Consider the following 21,176-nt stretch of genomic DNA (forward strand, 5'->3'; position numbering starts at 1 on the left):
GAAGTGACTAATCACGTGTTTAGTGAAACTGAGTTTCTGAAAGTCAGTTACTTCTTTATTCACAGTATTTAATTCATTTTAAATCTTGGCTCGGTTCATAGCCATATTTACTAAGTACAACATTTAAGAGCTTAGCACCTGGAAAAGCATCTCTCCTCAAACACTGAATTATATATGACATGGATTGGCATATAGTTGGTACATGCACCCGGAACTAATACATTCACCGTTTTGGGCTCACTATTTTGGCCACCCTTAACAACTGAATAATATTAAGTGCATGTTTATAACTTAAGTCCCTCTTTAACTAGATGTATATGAATATATGGGTGTACATATAAAATATTAACCGGTAGAAAACAATTTACCCTTTTTTTCCCGGATATTACGGGTCGTTGATTTAATTTTTATACAGGCAAATTTGGTTGCTCTGCGAATGGGTCCTTCAGTTAGATTTGCATCACGGTACAGTCTCCTTCACTTCGCCCTCCAACCGGCGCCGCACGGCACAGAGGAACAACGCTGAAAACAGTCCGTTTTAATACACAGTCGCTCAGTGCAACCTCCAACTTTTCTCTGGTGAGTGAAGTAATAGTACTATGGTTTTCTATGTTGCCAGAATTGAAATTTGACCTGATCCTATTTCAGTTTTGGTTTTGTTTTAGTTAGCGGAATGTGTAGTGTCAGGGAGGCCTGCACTCAGAGGAACATGGTGTTCCGTACAAATACACCTGATGACTTCTGTTGTGAGACTTCGGTACATTTTTATGCCGATAGCTACTTACTTACTTGCAAGACAATTAGTGTTGGTCAGATTGACAACTGAATTACTTGGATAGGTGTATGGCATTGACAGAATCTGAGTTATATGGTAAGTCAAGCTAAAGCCTATCTGACAGACACTGCTCCTGTCTCACCGCTGCAGTTCTTCATTTCCAGCTGCAGTGCCTCATTTTCAAGTTAAGAGTCATTTTTTCCAAACCGTATTAAGACGGACTAACAGATTCGTTTTCGGAACGATGTCTAAACAACTTTTTTGCGCAATTAAGTTACCCCGTTTAACACACTTCAGGCATAACGTTAAGCTGTTGCTTTCTGGATACGTGCTAACCTAGCCTAGCTTGCTGTTGCAATATCTCGCATCGTATGTGCAAGCTCGGAATTACCGTAGCTATATCAATCTCAGTAATTTCTCCTCCATCAGTTGTATACATATATACGTGTCTGCTGTCAAGATTTGCTAACTAAAATATCAACGCTGAAAAGAAAAGCTTTTTTAAGTTTTAGGGCTGGTCAGATGGTAAAATGGCCTCCGTCTATTAACCTTCACTCTGTGAAGCAGTTTTGCGTGAATGTTCGCATTGAAAACACAAGAAGAACAACCACACAAATAGTTCGCAACGGATTTTATATTTTCGTTTCCTTGTGCTGGCATTATTTGCACGGTCGAAAATCTAATTTTTCGAAATCTCATTTTTTGTGAACTGTTGTAGAATCTTTCTTGTTATTTCAGTAATGCCGCTTGCTCCACACAAGAAGAGTCAAGTATAATTTTCTCGTTTCTATTCATTCTCTGTTCTCACCCGTCCATAAGTATATCGACTACCTACGTTACTGAAGCTAGAAACGATTTACAAGACTAGTATTTGTAGCACGTTGAAAACTTTCATAGTTTTTGCGTCCAGTGCACAAAAATGCATACAAACACTGCAGGGCCAAGTCTGATTGTGTTTCCGCTAACTCACTCGAAAGGTACGGACGTAGAATCTGACGGAAGGGTCAGACATTTCTGTTACATGATCATCTAGCATAGTGTTTGGCAATGACATGGTACGGAGTGCATGTTTTTTAACGTTATTTTTCCGCACCAGAGTTGAAAATTCTGTTTGTCCGGGTTAAAGCAACAAAACGTGTTAGGTAATTTGTATTATTGATGCGCGCTGTAACATTGGAGCTGGTTTACGATTTTTCCACGGCTGTGTGTATAAACCATAGGCATATATCCAGGAACGGATATTAGTAGAGAGCTGCATGCATTTTTCCATGTCCATAGATTAGCTTGGATTGCGTCAGTGGCAGTTAGACTAGTCATCTCCTCCCCTTGAGTGAGTCAGCGAGGTGTGGCCTACTGTCAGTTAAGATTATATGTGTACAGAAGCACAGAGAGATACACACAGCTGCAGCCAGTCATACCAACTTATCACACTAATACAATATAATGAAGGAAACCACCATCTAAAGGACTGTCTGTGCAATCGGACCCACCCTGTCACACACAGGCCAGACCATGACCCCTTTTCATGAACTTATGTTGTTTCTGGAAGTGATACAATAATAGGCGTGTAAGTCCTCTGAGGAGTCTAGAGAAATCGATGTAACTGTTTTTGTCTTATTCTCTATAGGTAGAATGGCAATCCCCCCAACATATGCTGACCTTGGCAAATCCGCCAAGGACATCTTTAACAAAGGCTATGGTAATGTATTCCAGTAAGGTCAAGGATCATACTTTTTGTTTGTTTATAGCGAGGTTGATGATTGTTATTTGAGCAATCAGTAATTTAATTTTATTTGCATGCTCACTAACGTAGTCTTTGATCTCAATAATCTTGCTTGATTAATTCTCTGAAAGGTTTCGGTTTGGTGAAACTTGATGTGAAGACGAAGTCAGCAAGTGGAGTGGTAAGTTCTCTCTAAAGAAATCTCAGTGTAATTTTTTAGATTGCTCTCCAGCAGAGGAAATGAACTATTTCAATCAAGCTTGCCTGAGATCATCTTTCCAGTAGACATCAGTATGGCCTTTTGATTGGACAGTGGCACACAAAACCAGCCAGTCAATACAAAGAAAATAATGAATAATACATGATTGATTTGTTTTGCTCCTAACGAAACACATTGCACATCTGCACATGAACCTTTTATTTCTACTATAGTTTATCTGCTGGGTGTATTTTATATGTTTTAGAAGTCTTCTGGAATTTAATTTACAGGAATTTAAGACGGCTGGGTCCTCCAACATTGACACCAGTAAAGTGGTAGGCAGTCTGGAAACCAAATACAAGAGGTCGGAGTATGGCTTGACCTTCACAGAGAAATGGAATACTGACAACACGCTGGGCACAGAGATCACCATCGAAGACCAGGTTAGCAGAGGCATAAACAACACAATCCATATCCTTCATTTGTAACCTAAAGAATATGCTGATTTTTATTGTTCATGTGTCTCTGTAGATTGCAAAAGGTCTGAAGCTGACATTTGACACAACCTTCTCCCCAAACACAGGGTAAGGTGCTTTTAGTGTGGTTCAGAGGTGTGTGTGTGTGTGTGTGTGTGTGTGTGTGTGTGTGTGTGTGTGTGTGTGTGTGCCTGCGCAGGCTTTTGTACGCTGGGAAAGGCATACCTTAGTCATAGAGGTCGCCGTTCCATGCTGTTTATGTGTTGGCCACGTCAAAGAAACTCATTTGAAACAATTTGATGTGAGTGATGTCACATGCCTTGTTTGCGGCTCCGTGTAGTTGGTTGCTGTTTAACGTTTGCCAGTCTTAGAGGGCCCTGATAGGGGGATTGGTAGAGTAGGAGTTGTGGTGTAGTGTTTGGCATGTTCTGGGAAGCGGTAAATTTTGTCCCTTCTGTAAGTCAGTTCAGGTCTGCAGAGTGCCTAAGGGACTCATTGGTGCAGGGGCAGCAGCTGCTCTCTGCTGACTGTCGTGCTCATGCAGCATGCTGTGTCTTACAGGTTTATCTGTATATGTGTGTGTGTGTCAGTGCTCATGACCAATAGGCGGCAGAGGACAGACATTGGGTGTTGTCTTTATATACATATGTAAATATGCTTGTGTAAAATTTGAACTTGTCTTGTAATGGGATAGCTCTCAGTGTATGTCAACACATTGGCAGTTGCCGCTAAGCTTAAGTAAACCTTGACGGGTGATGTTTATTCTTTTATTTCTCTCCCCTGTCTCTTCTTCTCCAAGGACTGATAGTGTGAAGGTCATATTGTCCGTCGAGGAGCAGGCGTCACCCGCTCTATGTCATCATGTTGTGTGTATAAACCTATAGAGATAGAGATAGGAATAACAGTGTGTGACATCCACTATAGGATGCCTGTTGCTTCACCGCTGTGCTGTATATAGACGATAGTGTCAGCACAGATCATTTCCATGACCTCGTGAGCAGAGCACAGATAACATAACAGCACTTTTCATACTTTAAAAGAAGACATCTGACTTTGTTTTTAAGAACAGTCTTTTTTTTTTTTCATTTGATACATTTAATCTTGCATTTAGTGTTTCTTCCAAGCAGCCTCACACAACTGTTGAGTTTAAAATGTTAATTTGTCTTCTGCATACTGACAGTGTAGCATGTGAAATACATGATCTTCCTTGTACTAAAAATAGATTGTCTTTCCTGGAGAGTGGTGGGGGGGTATTTTTAGCTCTGAAAATTTCATCCTGTTTAATTCACTGGGGGCCATGATGTTGGGCTTTTACAGATTACCTGACCCGTGGGGTTTTTTTTTTTTTTAATTCATTCATAGCATTTCTCTTCCTTTTAACATGAAAATAAATATCAAACCATTGACATGTATATGTTTTCACCTTTCCTCAGTAAGAAGAGTGGAAAAGTCAAGACAGCCTACAAACGTGAGTACGTCAACCTGGGCTGCGATGTGGACTTCGACTTTGCTGGTCCCACGATCCATGCAGCGGCTGTGGTGGGATACGAGGGCTGGCTGGCTGGGTACCAGATGTCCTTTGACACAGCCAAGTCCAAAATGACCCAGAACAACTTTGCTGTCGGCTACAAGACAGGAGACTTCCAGTTGCACACCAACGTGTGAGTACTTCAATAAACCTTCGTAGAGATGAAGCAACACACATTTACAGAGATCTGATGTATTGCTAGGTTCTCTTCATATGTGCAGTGTTGCCAGATTTAACACATCGGTTTAACTAATGTTTCCCAAAAACTGAGCCCCTGGCTTTTTTACTATGTTGTTTCCGCACAGAGATATTTTAACATGAAGAACCCTGGCTGTCTTTCATTTTACCGCTTTGTTTCCTGGGCATGTTCATGATATCCTATGTCTCTTCCCGTGGTGTTTTGCAGTAACGATGGCTCTGAATTTGGTGGCTCCATCTACCAGAAAGTGAGCGATAAGTTGGAGACAGCAGTGAATCTTGCCTGGACCGCCGGCAGTAATAGCACACGCTTTGGCATTGCCGCCAAATACCAGCTGGACTCCACCGCCTCCATCAGTGTAAGCAGCTGTTACGCCTCTCTGGGCATATTGGGGAAATGTTGTTCAAAATATGTTTTATTTTTGATTTATGTTTTATTCATGGAGCAATCTGTGTTTGTTACATCTGGGTGGAAAAATAAAAGTACCTCTCGTTTTTGCAGGCTAAAGTGAACAATACCAGCCTTGTTGGTGTTGGCTACACTCAGACACTGAGACCAGGTATGGACTTTGGTTGTTTTCAGAGACACAGAATTTGACACAGAATCTATACGAGAAAAGCCGTTATAAATTCCAATGTTTCTGGTCTGAACGTGACCTGCTATGGAAACAGGGATGAATGCCAAGTTTACAGTTCAGTTGCAAATATGCAAATAACACACACAGTTTTGAATGTTAAGGTTACATGAGAGTAACTTGGTGCTAAGTATCTTGGATATTTCGTAAACAAATGGAGAGTTCATTTTCCATGACTAATCTGTCCCTTTACAAAGGCTAAATTTAAAAGGACAAATCAGGTGGAAACTAGTGATTTTAATGCATGTGTATTGTATGTTTGTGGTGCAGGTGTGAAGTTGACCCTGTCGGCACTGGTTGATGGGAAGAGCATTAACTCTGGTGGCCATAAGCTGGGCCTGGGCCTGGAGCTGGAAGCTTAGAAAAAACGACTCCAAATGTCAGGGCAAGGGAATATCAGAACGATCTGGCCTTAAACCCATTTCCAACTTAACCAGCAGGGGAATTCTGGAACAGGATGTGTTCAAAGGCTACAACTTCAACACTCATTTCAGTAACCATAACCATGATGGTGTTATTGGTTTTTTTTTTTTGGTTTTTTTTTTTCGTTTTGACCCCCACAGTGTCATGATTTCCCTGTGAATTTTTAATTTTGTTTTCCAGTTTGTTTTTGTTCTTCTCAAGAACTTTCGCTGTAAGTCAACAACGTATTCATTTACTGATGCGTGTACAGCATCACTCGCACCACCGTTTGGGACAGTGGGAGTTTGTGGCTCTTTAATGCCGGGGGGGGGGGGGGGGAGGGTTAGACATACAACAATGTCTCTGATTTCATCATGTGTATCATCTGATATTCCTTAGTCGTCTGAACAAAACTCATACAACTGCTTAAAACTCAGTACTATAATTTAAATACTGTTGGACCTTTTCTTCCATGCACATAAGGACAGGCTTAAGCTGTTTGATACTGTTATGCTTCGTCAGTCATCGGGGTGGGGGTTGGAGATGTGATCAGATGTGTGTGACGTCTGCCCTTAAACTGAGCAGTTTTTGGGTAGCTCAACCAGAAAGGCAGGAAGTTAGTTGTGTCGGTCTGAATGGCTGGCTCTTTGTTTTCTGCTGTCCGGACGACTTCGGTCGGGTTTTATGGGAATGCCAAAAGGGATTTTCTGGGTGTGGTTCTGAGTTCTCAGTGTCTCCAGCATCATAGCTCTAAGTCACTGAGACAAGGGTTTACGCAAAACCTCAGTGGTCCTTCTGTGTATGTTTAAACTTTTCAATAAAGTCTTTGAACCCCAACGAGTGTCCCCCTCTCACAGTTTTTTTTTTTGGCTCTGTGATCATCTCCGCTTCAAACCTGTGTTGTGTGAGTTAAAACTGGCTTAAAGCAGTTGTTTGTAAATTGTCAGTAGATATTTTCTATGTAGATTCTGGTGGCCTAGTTCAGTTATATATAGGAGGGAAAAAAAGTCTACATCACAGCATTACTGGGTAAACCAAGTAGAGGTCTCTGCACACTCATCAGTTCTCAAGCTGAAGGAGGGACAGAGCCCAACTACCCGCTTACAAACACGTTAGCAAGTGTCACCATGCTGTCTTTTCAGGATATGTTTAGGATTAGAGTTAGATACAGTTAGATAAAGCTGCCTAGTGTTTTTGTAACACCTACTAATGTTTTTATATCCAGGTGGATATAAAAATGTATATTTACTTCTTTTAAAATTGCCACACACAGTTCTTTACACTCCGTGAACCTTTCACAAAAGTGTCCATCAACTATTCTCATTCCATAAGCACAACTGAATGAGTGTTGGACACGTTGACCATTCAGACCATGAACTACTTAATGCCCTAATTTTTAGTCAGTACGTAGTTCATTTGTCACATTTCATTTTTTTGCACTCAAAATTTCAAAGGCTTCACTAGAAAATATCAGTTGAATGGGAGGGCAAACTGCTGTCAAAGAGCAATGCTAGAAAGCAGCATCTTTTTGTCAGCTGGATGACATTAACAGGCTAAAGTCAAAAGTGCCCAACTATAAAGGAGCAGAACATTCCCACTCTACAATATGTTTTGCATGCAAATCAGACAAATGTTAAATTGTACCTCTTAGTGCATGGTACTTCTCAAATTTAAATTACTGCTCAACTTGGATGCAACACAAAAAGCTGTTTAGCAACAGAAAAGTGCTGATAATAGACAACTTTCTGGGGAGGGGTTTTTGAGAATAGTGACACATTTTGCCAAAGAAGTGTGGTGTTTCGCCTTTCATGCTAATGTAATGAATCCTTTGGAAGCACATTAAAGTAAGATGAGTGTGTAAAAATGGATATGAGTCACAGTCTGAACAACAAATTAATATGCTGAAATTATGTTTATTCATTTGTCTTTTAAAGCATCCTGATTATTTATACATAATGTAGATCCCTGCTTTCATATTGTGCAAAGTATTACATTTGCTTTCATACATTCATCAGTTTGTATACATATCTCTCAGTCAGCACATGCTTCAGAGAATAATTAAATAAAGCCAAAGCAAATTTCCTCATATTTCATCAAAAGCTGATCAGCAACTAACATTCTCATCTGTATGCGTTCGCATGACGCACAATTTATCATGCAGTTTTGAATTGTCCTCAAGATAACGTCATCCTTATAGTTTAAATGGCACCTTTGGCCTCGGCTGACTTCTTAGAAACTGAGTCAGGCTGCTTTTCCTGGGAACCCTTGATTTTGTTAGCATCTTGTTCCTCCTTTGGTGCAAGTCCATTTTCAACCACGCTCTGTTCTTCCTTTTCTCTCTTGCTCTCCCCATCTTTCTGATCCTTCCCTGTGCTTCCTGTCTCTTTTGACTCCATACTTGACTTTCTCTCTTCTGATGGCTTTGAGACAGACTCACCATTCTGCTCATCTCTCTTGTCTTTAGAAGTTGCCCTTCCTTGCTCTGGACTTGTAGTTTTTGATATGTCCGCTTTTGGTGCCTCCTCTTTAGATTTCTCTGTCTTTTCTGGTGCTTTGGACACTGTTTTCTCTACCGTCTCAAATTTAGCTTCCTTCTCTGCACCTTTTGATGATTCCTCTTGCAGCATTTTCTCTGTTGGGCTCTCAGCCTCCTTAGATGTCATAGTTTCCCCTCTGCCTTTCTCTACACTGTCTTCCTTGCTAGCCTTTTCCCTGTCTGCTTTTGAGGTATCCAGTGAATCAAGCTTTGAGGATTCTTTGGGCTCTTTAATTGCTTCTACGGTCGAGGCATCTACAGTCTTCTGTCCCTTGGTGTCGACTGCTGTTTTCTGATCCGGCTTTGTACTCTCTGCAATGCTGCTTTCCTGTGGTTTTGCGCTGCCATCCTCTCTCTGAGTATCTCCCACAGGAGTCTGGTGTTCTGTTTTGGGTTTTGCAGTAGGAGTGTCCACTTCTGCATATTTCTTTTCTTTATCAGCAGTTCCTGCAGTTGGAGAATCTTTAGACTTTTCTGCGAGTTTGGTTTCTGGTCCAGAAGTAGTCACTTTATCCTCTGTTTTTTTCTTCTCACCCTTTCCGCTTGGCTCTGACTTGTCTTTCTCTGTTGATTTCACTTTTGCACCGGCACCCTGTGTGGCATTATCTCTGGATTCAGTCACCAATTTTTGTTCGACCCTCTCCTCCACTGCTGAGGGCTTTTTCTCTTTCTCTGTTTCACTCTTTTTTATTGGACTCGCTTCTTTCTCCACAGTTTCAGTGGAGAGGTTGTCCTTGCTTAGGGGTCCAGGCTGTGATGTCACAGCTGTTGAGGAAACATCTTTTTTTTGTGTTTCTACTGAAACAGGTTCATCATGCTTGTCACCCTTTTGATCTTTTGTATCTTTATCTCTCTTACTGGGGAGATCTTCTGAGGTTATCTGGATTTGTTTTTTCTGTGTTCCAGAATCTTCTTCTTTAAGTGCATCAGTTTTGTCAGCAGGTTCTTGTTTAAGGCTTTCATGTTCTTTCTCACTGCTCTGTTCTTTACGATCTACCTTTTCTGGGGATTTTGGCCTTTTGGTCTGTGGTTCCTCTGATGTTTGGATATCATCTTTCTTCTCAGCAACCTCTGCTGTCTTATCTGTCTCATCTTTCTCCTCCTCCTCTTCACTGCCCTTCTTTTCAGTCTCGAGTTGCTCTCCCCCTACAGCAGTCTCATCTGAACCTGTGTCAGATATCTCCACATCTTCCCGAGTGGTCTCAGTAATGATCTCCTCAACAAACTTATACTGGGGTTCTGTTTTACGAGCTGCTCCACCCTGTCTGTTGACACATGGGAGGGTATAGATAGGGGACTGTCTGTAAATGTATGACGCTGGGGCTGGACTTTCAGGAATGGTAGAAAACCTTGATTCTTCACCCTCCAGAAGTTTTCTGTGAAGAAACAGAGTGGAGATATCAGTGAGATCAGTGTTATATGTCTGACAGAGTAGATTTCATTTTTCAATCATTGTCAGATGGGTTTACGCGCCTGTATGAGTAAATTTCAGCATCCAGGGCAATTTTCACATTTAGAAGATCCTGGTATTCCCGCAAATGGCCACCCATGTCATATTTAGTATTTCTGAGTTCTTGTTCTAACTCTCTGATAGCATCCTGAAATCATAAACAGTAGAAGAATGTAGCCAAATAAGACAATATAGGACACAAACATGATGTCATCATCATCATCATCATCGTCGTCGTCTTTATGAATGCAGAGAAGAAAATAAGGCAGAAAACGCCAGACATAAAAAGCAGAGCGTCAACCACGAAAAACAATCAATCTTAAAATAGATAAACGATAAATATAATGTGCTGAGTGTTGCCGTATCTATCCTAAAATTATAGATACTAAATTTAAATAGGCTGACACAGTATCAGTTTAATCATGTCTAGAAGTCCACAGAGTAAGACTTGTGGGTGTAAATGATTTTTTTTAATCTGTTGCTGTTTTTCCCAGGAAGTACGTCCAGCCTGATGGAAGTAGTTGTAATATTTGATGTAAGCCAAGATCACTGAAAACTCTAAACCGAACACGTAGTTTCAGCTCTTAAGTTTAGAGAAGGTAGCTTAAACAAATTGAAATTGGGCTGGAATAAAAGAAGAATACATCCTAGACACATCTGAAGATTTCTTTAAATACCGGATAGCAATCTCGGCTGTCTCATTATATATATGTATGAGTGCGTTTACGCCTGTTTAAGGCAATTCTCCTGTTACCTGATAATGATGGACCTCTGCGATGTGACGTTGCTCCAGGTCGTGCAGTTGCCTTTCCAGTGCTTCTCTCGCGCCTTTCACGGACTCGAGCTCAATACTCCTAGACTGCAGCTGCCGCCGATGCTCGCAGATTTCCGCTTTGGTGGCCATGAGCACCTCTCTGTTGACCTCAGCAGCTTTCGTGAGTTTGGCGACTTGGGCATGAAAGTGCTCCTCTGCGTATTGGGTGTCAGACAGGCAGTGACCTTCAAGCTGGGTCCGGATGTCTCTCAGCGCTGCGGTAATATCTCCTCGACCAAAATCACTCTTTTGTGCTGTTACCTGAGACTCCTGGATCTGAGCAATTATCTCCGCCACTTCAACCTCGTGGTTTTTCTTTAGGAACTTGATTTCGTCAGCCAGAGATTTTGTTTTTCTGTCCATTTCTTGTTTAGCTAGATATGCGTCATTGATATATTTTTTCAGCACCACAATGTGGCCTTCTGCCTCTGACCTGCCGCTCACCTCTTGTTCGTATTTCTCTCTCAAAGCATTGAACTCGTCCTCTAGATTCTGAATATCTATTTCGATTTGATGTTTTTGCAGGGACATCTCGTGAATTTGTGTCCTCAAATCGTTCAGCTCTGGTTCGTATTCCTGGGACAGAGATGAAGATGATTTCGTCTTCTGTCTAATGTCCTCAATTTCTTTCTCTAACATTTTATTTTGGTTTTCTAAGTGATGGACTTTCTCGATAAATCCTGCAAAACGGTCATTAAGCCCTTGAAGCAATTCTTTCTCATTCATTTTCCTCAATGGCAATCCCACAGCAAACTGGCTTGTTAAATCTAAGACATCGACTTTTTTCCATTCTGATCCGAATTCTCCGCTGTAGGATCCATTGCCTCTCTTTAGTGGCGTAGCGTGCATGAAGCTAACGCTGGTCTTGGAGAACTGTTGCAATGAAGGACGTGTCGTCTGATACCGATGATCGAAGTCCTTTCTCCTTCCAGGAGAATTTAGTAGTCGCTCCATCGTGAAGCTGTGGGTAGGTACGGCTGTTGTGGCGTTGAGAGTGGATGTGTCCTTTATATACCTCGCTGAGCGCCAGGGTTGCAGAATGGAGCTGTCCGTAGTGCTTAAATTCGCGGAATCAGCTGTTCAGCATCGTGCGCTGGACCACTTTGTTCGTGTGACGTCTGTAGAATTCCCCAAATGCAAAAGAGTGGGCCAGAGGAATTTTCAGTTTTGCGACTAATCATTAATCAGTGATTGTATGATGAAATATCGACACAGAGAGTCTGTATAGAGATGTGAAATTAACTGAAGTAAACGATGGGTTACATTTTATCCTGTTTATTCGTCTCCTGAATTACTGCCAAAATTGTTATTATTATTATTATTATTATTATTATTATTATTACTATTATTATTAGTATCATTACTATTCTTCTTCTTCTTCTTCTTCTTCTTCTTCTTCTTATTATTATTATTTTCCAAGCCTTATACTTTAGGGTATATATCAACAGCACACATTTTCTTTGAGTGGCATAAATTGATTGCTCATTAATTGCTTGTATTGATTCAGCAGCATTTTCAACATTCTGTTGACACTTTTGCACATTTTCAACTGGCAGAACAGCAATTCTGAAGGCTGCTTTGTGAACATTTATCAGGCAGAAATGCTGAGTTTAGTTCTGCGCTCCAAGCCATACTGAGTGCCCAGGGAGGAGAGAGTAAAACTGGATAGGATCCAGTGACGCTAGCTTTACACACCACTACAGGTCATCTGGTGTGTGCTCACACCTTCAGCTTCATAGAAACACATCACTATGTGACCCTGTCCAAAAATAGCCAAGGCTGCTCTCCATCTACCTCTCAGGTTTAACAGATTTGCGAAGGCTTGTCAGTAGGGCTGACTCAAATTCACAACATCTGGGACAATGACAATGACTGAGTCATTTCCATAATGCTGATAACATATGCAGTTCACCATTGGTGAAAGAGAGAGTGACGGGGAAGTGGTTTGGTTAATGGCTGCCACTGTGGTTGACCTGTAATATCTGCATGTCTCCACAGGGATGCTCTTCCTTATGCAACTTTAAAAAATATCTGATGTTACATTAGAATTGTTTGTACATCATAGCCTGACATTTTAGACTGTTCCCAATGCAGAAGTTTATCTATACTGTCTGAAGTGTGGCCTAACTAAGTAGATATATTAGTATATAAACACCAACAACATTAAAATTGCTTTCTATCTCCCTCTTGTTTTATCAGTTAAACCTTTAAACAAACAAACCTTTATTAAGAATTGTAATCTTGAGTAGTACTTTTTTATATTACTGAGACTGCATTTGCAATGGCTTGATGTTTTATTTAATGTCGTGTTTTGGGCAATGTATTTCTAAAAGGATCAAATGACTTTTTATTTATAAAAAGAAATCACTCCATACAGATTTCTGTGAGTAGACTTTATGCTAACAATAATAGAAAATTAATATGAATACAGTAACGTCAGAAACATGAAAATACAGGCATTTTGATATATATTATATTGAGCAAAAAACATAAGTGCATAAGCCAAATTACATATATGCAAGAAAGGAAATAACCCATCAAAGAGGCTTATCCATTAGAAGTGGATACTGGATAGAACTGATTGTTTCAAATCTGTATTTATGTTTACAGGTTTGGCCTGAGGCATTTATCAGAAAGAAGAGTTCAGTCACTTTCCTCACTATTCCATTTGTTTAAAGCACAGGGATCACACCCAAACCAAAGCTGAATCAGTGGCCTCGATTACTCAATAGTATCAGCTTCCTCCACAGCCCTGTCTCCTGATTCACCTCGCTTGAATGAGTTAATGAACTCCCGGATCTGATACACGTCATCCCGCCTGTAACGGAGGATTTTGAACAGTCTGTTTCGGCAGCTCCTCCACTCCGTGGACACCCTTTGCAACCTCATGCCCTCTTTGTAATGTTTCACAGCTATCCCCTCTGAACTCAGCCTGTATAGGTGGAAATCTCCATACATTCGATGCCAGGCTTGAAGATCGCGGTCCCTCAGGTTTGGTCGGGCCCGCAGTTCCTGGAACTTGAGCTCTGCTTTAGCGGTATTGTTTAGCTCTGCATACCTCACCGCCATCTCCAACTGTGGGTATATGAACCCTGGGTTGAGGCGAGCACCCTCCTCTAGGTGCTGAATGCAGAGCCTGAGGAGTCGTGGGTTGTGCTCATCTTTTAGCTGCTTGGCCTTCCAGCGGTAGTCGTTTGCAATTTCGTGGTGCAGACGGGATGAGTTTGGTGCTTTCTTGAGCATCCTTTTCAGCAAATCCAGTGCCATGTCATAATATTCCTCCTTCTTCATAAACTTTGCCACCCGCAGGGCAACGCTTAGGTCTTCAGGAGCCATTTGGAGAGCTGTCCTCATGTGTTCCCACGCCTCTGCATTCCTCTGGTTCCTGTGACATTTCAGGCCCAGGTAAACGTGGATCATAGCATTGTCAGGGTCTAGCGTCAGGGCTTTCTTCAGCTGGATCACAGCAGGTGACTTCTCACACGGCACGCGTTTGTCTTCCCGGATTTCCAGTCCCTCTAGACGGAACAGGGAGAAAGCGTAACCTGTGTTCCACTCCTTGTCCTCTGGCTCTCTCTGTAGGGCATCATGGAAACACTCTTTGGCTCTCCCATAATACTTTTTGGAGAACTGCAGGAGAGACCAAGCCTTTTCGCTCTGTACCTCCCGATGTGAAGCTCTAGTGGGATCGATGGGGAATGCTTGGTAAATGTCCTGCACTTTCTCAGTGTATGCTTTGGCTACATCATCTTTGCCCATGTTATAGTGGACCCAGGCCATGTTGCCGTAGGTTACAATGCACTCCTTCTTATTAGCCATGTTTTCCTCCTCAGCCGATTCCAGATACTCAAGAGCTTTTTCACTGGACCCTTGGAGGTATTTGATGTAGGCTAGGAAATTAAAAGCCTGCCTCCTTAAATTCTTCTTGCATTTGTCAAGAACAGATAGATTTTCACTGAATTTAATTGCAAGGAGGTTGAGATCAGTATCCTCTTTCCGAAAGTCCCAAGTGAAGTGGCACTCCAGCCAACCCAGGTCACTTACAAATGCTGCATCACTGTCTTTGGAACTAAACACAATAATGAGAAATTTGGTTATCTGAATTAACATTGTAAAAGAATACAGATCCCTAACAAATCGAAATATTTAGTCATCACATACACACACACACACTCACACACACACACACACACACACACAAACACGCACAAATTATACTGCCTTCTCATATCAAACCATCCTCCCTTCACAGCTACTCGGTGAGTGTGTTAATACCGAGAGTTCCATCTGTCCTTGACAACACTGCAGGACGTACTGAAGTTATATTTATCTACAAAATCCACTGGATGTCCATGGAGTATTTTAGATTAGTTTGTTAATCAAAACTCTGGGAATATTTGAGTGAGCCGCCAATAAACCTTAAAAATCTTTCTCTACAAACTCAAGCTTTCTAATAGTCAAATAAAATACTTTTAACAGTTTTGACAGTTCACTTACACTTACCTCATGTTTATCAGACTCGCTGCTGGTCTGTCGGTGGGTAAAGGGAATCTGTTTGTGAGATGTAGTGTGCGGTATCATACCAGCGAACATGAACAGCGCTAGAAAATCAGTAACTCTCACTTTCCATTTCAGTAAACTCTAATAAATGAAACTAGAGCAAAACGAAACCTCAGCTGCACTGTGAATGCTATCTAATCACACAGCGTCTTTCGGTTCTCCCCTTCCACAGAGCGTAGTGCCGCCCGGATATTATACACACCTGTTAAAATAATACACGTGAAATTTGACTTTTCATCACTATTGCGTTTTAAAATCCAAGTGTAAAAACTTTGTATTCGAAAACAATGGTCAAGTCAAACGTGCGAAGGATAATAGCGCCCTCGACAGGTCAATCCTTATTTCCGTAATTTTCGCAAGCCCTACGGTTTTGGGTGGTATTGCTTAAACAAGTATGTCGAATCGCAAATAAAAAAAAGTTGCCTCTAGCTATGGGAAGTGATCTGTTGAATCATGAAAGCTCTGCGTACAATTTTGCATCTGGCTGATGAATTTACCTCCTGAATCAGATTAGTTTCAGTTTGGTCGACGACTGAGAAAATTAAAGCTTTTTTGAGATGAGCATTTAAATTTTGCTGTTTTACTAATTAAGTTGATGCCGAAATATTGTACCCGAAATTTGCTCGTCATTAGACCCCACAATAGTATCATTAGACTGTGAGAGTCTGGCCAAACATAAAATGGCCTTCAATCACGAAAGAAATCGACATGTGAATATCGTCAACGCTTTTTATTTTATTTGCAACACTTTTCAGTTTACTTTATTTGCAACGTACTGTGAATAGCACTCAAGTACAAGATGAATACTATCAGTAAAAATAGAAGAGTGTTAATTGCATGACGGGTTTCGTTGGTTTCTGTGTTGGTTTCTCTTGGCAGCCTTCGTATCTTTGGATGCCTGCATGTTGTCTAACGTTTAAAAGCAAGGGTGAGTCCGTCACCCACAGTGAGCATGCTCAGATCAATCCTCTCATCTGCCACTAATTTTTTGTTGAGTTTGTCGATGGTCTTAGAAGTTAGATCGTCGTCAGCAGGGTTAATGACTTTCCCTCCCCACAGCACCTGGAGGAGAGAATGGAGACAGATAGGAATGGTCTGTCTGTCTGTCTGTCTGTCTGTCTGTATTTCTTTCTATTCTGAATGGCACGCACTGCTCATTATTAATCCAGTCCTTCCGTCCAGAGGTTCAGTTGAACAGTAACCATAAACATCCTGAAAAAATGAACATCTCTTTCTCTCTGTCTTTCTCTCTCACTTAATCATGCACACACGCACATACACACACACACACACACACACACACACACACACACACACACACACACACACACACACACACAAATTCCTAACACAAATGCAGACTTATATGCACATGCTACACACATGGCACAGCATGAATTCAAATGAATGCTTAACATAGTAAGGTCTTTCATGGCAATTTATGGTAAAATATCTAATATGTCCTAGACCACATTTTTCACTCCGAGGCATGACTGAAGTGACTGGAGGAATGAGACATGGGAGACGGGACAGTTTCCCTTTAGGACCTATGACCTGTAAGTTTCTAAATATTTAGTTATGTTTTAGCAGAAATCAAAATACATCCGAAGAATCACATGAGTCAGGAAGGTAAGAGACCTCTGGGTTTACATGGTCTAACATTCATTCCATACTCACATTATCAATGGCAATAATTCCTCCCTTTCTGATCAGCTGCAGGGATTTCTCATAATATTTCTCGTAATTTTTTTTGTCTGCGTCAATGAACACAAAATCATAGGTTTCGGCTTCACCGGCAGCGAGGAGTTCATCTGTGAGGAAAGAGGAGAATCTCACGATTCCAAAATCCAATTTTAGACCTGTATGCTTCTTTCATTTATATACAACAAAGTCAGTCACTTCTGTATTTTTAGAGGGAAATATTTACCAAGGGTTTTGACTGCAGGCTGAAGACGTACATCAATTTTGTTCTCAACACCAGCCTGTAGAACACATTAAAAAATAAAGTAAGTAATTTGCCTCTTCAAGTTTCTTAATGTTTTGTTCTACAGTTTACAAGTGAATTACAGACTGTTTTTTTTTTTGTTGGTTTTTTTTTTTGCACACATGCTTTCTTCTCCCATTTGTTCCGTCAGGACGAGTTTTGTTTCATTCTCTTGAAATATTTGCTGCAGTTCTATTTGTTGAGATTTTCTATCAGTAATGAAGATAAAACAGGTAGCGATTGTGTAGACAAAGAATTGAAGATGTCTCCATCTGTTTCTGTCAGCATTCTGTGCTGGCTGAGAGATGTGTCAGCGTTCTTTAGGCTGGATCAGTAAATTACTCAGTCTCGTACTGTACACAGGCTTTTTTTTCCAAGTACAGGCAGACATCAATAGGTCCAAAATTAGAAACGTAATTGTGTCTAAAAAGACAGCTTTGAATTCACACAAACATTCCCTTCAACAGACTTTTGATGCACCTATTACCAGATGCTTATGTATTCTTCTCCTCTAATTGTATTATTCTACTGAGTGGCTGATGATATGTAGACCATGTTCCATAACAGGTCTTGTGTTAAAGGTACCTCTTTAAAGAAAGGCTTGCCAGTTTCCACATAATCCTCATCAATCTCACATGCCACAACCACACCATCCGGCGGCAAAACCAAAGCCATACTCAGAGTGTTGTATCCTGTGTACATTCCTGACAGAGTCACACACACACACACACACACACACAAACACACACACACACACACAGATAGATAGATAGATAGATAGATAGATAGATAGATAGATAGATAGATAGATAGATAGATAGATAGATAGATAGATAGATAGATTCATAGACAGACGGACAGATATTGTAGGTACATTGTGTTGCATGAACATAGTTGCAATTTTCTGAAAATTTTCTAAGTGTCATTTTTATGACTGTCAGACTGAGCTGTTTTACCTATTTCAATGGTTTTGTTGCCACTGATCAATTTAATGAGATTTGCCATCAGCTGAGCCTGCTCCTGTGGTACCATCATGATATTCCAGGGATCTTCCATGGTTTTCTGACCAATACAAACATACATACAGCAACAATCCAGATGTTTGAAATAGCTCACCAAGCTACTCTTTAAACTGCTAAGTTTTGTATCTGGTTACATGTTTGAATTTGCTGACCTCTAGTGGTCACATTGTATAACCACAGGAGCTTTCCATGCAATGATATAAAAACAGCGAACCATATTGCAGTCATGTTCAGTATATTTTATGTGAAAAGGTTAATTCTGTTTTGAGTATAAGGCTATACGTACCAGTCTGAGTTTAGTGAGCACAGGATGTTCCCTCATTGAGTTATTAAGCACATACTGCATGACTGGGTCATCCTTCGCCTTGCTATGGCTCTTGCCCAGTAAAGCCAATGCGCCTAGGTCTACAGACAACACACACAACAGAAACATTCATCAGACTCAACGGCTGACGCTCTCCTTTGACAGTTTTGTAGATGGAATAGTAGAAACATTCAAACAGCAAGCCCAAAACCCAAAACAGAAAGGAAATAAATGATGTCCGAGATTTGTCAGATCCTCTGTCTGTACAGAATCCAGTGATTCTGTTTTCTCTTTATTTTTTTAAAAATCTTTTTCAGAATGTCTGTCTTTTGACATAATAAACATTTGCTGAGTTAACAGGCAGCTGCCTCTAGCATAACCAGAGTAGTCAGTCTCTTTTAGATTCACACACTTGCAAAAAAACACCTAAAAAAAGAACTTTACCTCAAGTTTGTAAATCAAGTCCGATTGTGCAGACCCCAAAGCACGTTAACCAGTTTTTTTTTTTTCTTAAATCTTCTGTGGTCATTGTAGTTTTCGACCCAGTTTGTAAACTCACCTGTTAATGCAAGGACAAACCAGCTGACGAAAAGCGTCTTCATAATCAGAGCCATGACTTGAGCGGCAGAGTTCGGAGTCTGAGAAGAGAATGTCAGCAGTTAACTGAGGTTGAAATGGGAGGCTGAGTCAGTTTTATTTAGACTGTCAGGGAAGGAAAGTCCATAAAGGAAAGTCCATAATTTCGTTTGTTTGGTGGCTTTTTTTTTCTCTTTTTTTTAGGAGATATTGATCGGTAGAGTTTACTCTGAGTATGTACGGTAGATAACGCCAGTCTATAAAACACAGTCTCTGACGGTGAAATGGATGACTGGGCAGGATGGGAGATTAGAGAGGTAGAGTAAATAAGAGAGAGAGAGAGAGAGAGAGAGATCACAATTTATAAAATGTGTCAATGCTATGTCATTGAAACAGGAGTCTTAGCACTGGAATGACAAATTTCTGTATTTCAAAGGTCCACATTCCTGATACTGATTAGCCACTGCTTGTCTTTAGATTACAGCATTTTGATCCTATCTATCTACAGTATGAAATCTTTCCCTGAAAGAAAGCATTTCGCAACATATCACCTCTCTTCACGGTGGACACAGACGCTCACTCATCTTTCCCTCAACACAGAGTTTGTTAGACTTAAAGGACAAAATAAAGTTTGGGCATCAGCATGTTTTTAAAGATAAGAATAGAACTTGTATGTTAATCACAGCAGATTGTAACAGATTAAAAGTAGAGTTTAGAGTAGATTGTATTATTTTATGTTGTCCCTCTGTAATTACATAACATACTACTCCATTTGTGCACAAACAAAGTTGAATAGAAGATCAAAGAGACCATTTATTGTATATTATATACTGAAAATTTTGCTTCAGAGTTGCTGTGCTGTGGTGGTATTATAAGATCATCACAGTGCACAGTCTATAAGTAGAAGCAGAAGTACTTTATTTGTCACACACACACACACACACACACAAAAACTGAGCAGTGAAATGCAGCCTCTGCATTTAACCCATCCTAACACCAGTGAGCACACGCACTCACTAGTGCAGTGTGCAACACACGCCAGCGCCCGGGGACCAACACCAGGTCTTTTTGCCAATGCCCTTGGTCAAGGTCACTGATAGGAGTACTAATCCCAGCATGCACGTCTTTGTGTTGGGAGGAAACCAGAGAACCCGGAGGAAACCCACGCAAACATAGGGAGAACATGCAAACTCCACACAGAAAGGACCTGGGACCACCAGGATTCGACACCCCTCTTGCTGTGAGACGTAAAATGCTAACCACTGAGCCACCATGAAGCCCATGGTGAAGTCTATAAAAACAAGACAAACAATAGGCAAATTTATAAAGAGTTGCTTTCATCTGTTGTTTCCCAGTAAGTTGGTCTTTAGGATATGAGGTACTTTTATGAGGTACATTTTCATCTACATTTCTTTAATTCACAGTAACCATTTATAGGGCGCTTTAGTACCACCTAGTGTTTATAACTTGCAATTGCAAAAACATTGTTGGAACTTCTCCCAGTTTATGCTTACACATAATATAATGCAGAAAAATCTTCTTTTCAGGCTGTAACAGAGAGTTCTTGATGCAGTGTCGGTGTACTTAACCAAATGTTTTGAAATTAACAAAGGCTAATGTTTAGCCTTCATATCTGTATTATAATAATACTGTATCATGGTTTCCATTAGCCATTTTTGCCTGGTAAAATTTATATATTAAAAAAACGATAAATTAAAAACGTGCTGATACAAAATGTAGCTATAACGAAGGCTATCCCTAAGCAGGACATTTGTGTTTTGACATCGAAAACAGCCTGGACAAGGAGAGAGTGACTGTATTGGGCTGTGTAAGACTGCTTTAGGTTGTGTTTGACTGCCTTAGACTGTGTCAGACTGTGTTAGAGCACCTGCACATTTATAAGTCCAAGTCTCATGTTACTGTAACACTGTCAATACATCTATAAGCATAACCACTGCTGCACAGTCACAGCATCCATAAACACAGTTACCATA

The 21,176-nt window shown here is 40.7% G+C and overlaps 4 protein-coding genes across 5 annotated transcripts; 1 reads left to right on the forward strand and 3 right to left on the reverse strand.

The window, feature by feature from the left end:
• Nucleotides 1–481: 481 nt before the first annotated feature.
• vdac2 (voltage-dependent anion channel 2) lies at nt 482–6,264 on the forward strand. 2 transcript variants are annotated; one of them, XM_030770951.1, is made up of 9 exons: nt 482–579; nt 2,403–2,474; nt 2,630–2,679; nt 2,988–3,140; nt 3,229–3,281; nt 4,607–4,834; nt 5,108–5,258; nt 5,402–5,459; nt 5,805–6,264. In XM_030770951.1, exons 2-9 carry the CDS (start codon nt 2,408–2,410, stop codon nt 5,894–5,896), a joined length of 852 nt encoding a protein of 283 aa, XP_030626811.1. In that variant the 5' UTR covers nt 482–579; nt 2,403–2,407; the 3' UTR covers nt 5,897–6,264. The 2 variants fall into 2 exon arrangements, with proteins under 2 accessions (XP_030626811.1, XP_030626812.1); XM_030770952.1 differs by lacking the exon at nt 2,630–2,679.
• Nucleotides 6,265–8,134: 1,870 nt separating this feature from the next.
• On the reverse strand, nt 8,135–11,690 carry LOC115810397 (neurofilament light polypeptide). The gene is made up of 4 exons (XM_030772326.1): nt 10,677–11,690; nt 9,946–10,070; nt 9,331–9,848; nt 8,135–9,237 (listed from the first exon to the last, which is right to left on the reverse strand). The coding sequence occupies exons 1-4, from the start codon at nt 11,688–11,690 to the stop codon at nt 8,135–8,137; spliced, it is 2,760 nt and encodes a 919-aa protein (XP_030628186.1).
• Nucleotides 11,691–13,457: 1,767 nt separating this feature from the next.
• ifit8 (interferon-induced protein with tetratricopeptide repeats 8) lies at nt 13,458–15,244 on the reverse strand. The gene is made up of 2 exons (XM_030772327.1): nt 15,240–15,244; nt 13,458–14,805 (listed from the first exon to the last, which is right to left on the reverse strand). Exons 1-2 carry the CDS (start codon nt 15,242–15,244, stop codon nt 13,458–13,460), a joined length of 1,353 nt encoding a protein of 450 aa, XP_030628187.1.
• A 767-nt stretch (nt 15,245–16,011) lies between these two features.
• Nucleotides 16,012–19,288, reverse strand: comtd1 (catechol-O-methyltransferase domain containing 1). Its single transcript, XM_030770628.1, has 7 exons — nt 19,166–19,288; nt 18,589–18,707; nt 18,237–18,342; nt 17,866–17,984; nt 17,224–17,278; nt 16,974–17,107; nt 16,012–16,358 (listed from the first exon to the last, which is right to left on the reverse strand). Exons 1-7 carry the CDS (start codon nt 19,218–19,220, stop codon nt 16,206–16,208), a joined length of 741 nt encoding a protein of 246 aa, XP_030626488.1. The 5' UTR covers nt 19,221–19,288; the 3' UTR covers nt 16,012–16,205.
• Between the last annotated feature and the right edge of the window lie 1,888 nt (nt 19,289–21,176).

Source organism: Chanos chanos, chromosome 4 (genome assembly GCF_902362185.1).
Source record: "Chanos chanos chromosome 4, fChaCha1.1, whole genome shotgun sequence".
NCBI lineage: Eukaryota > Metazoa > Chordata > Actinopteri > Gonorynchiformes > Chanidae > Chanos > Chanos chanos.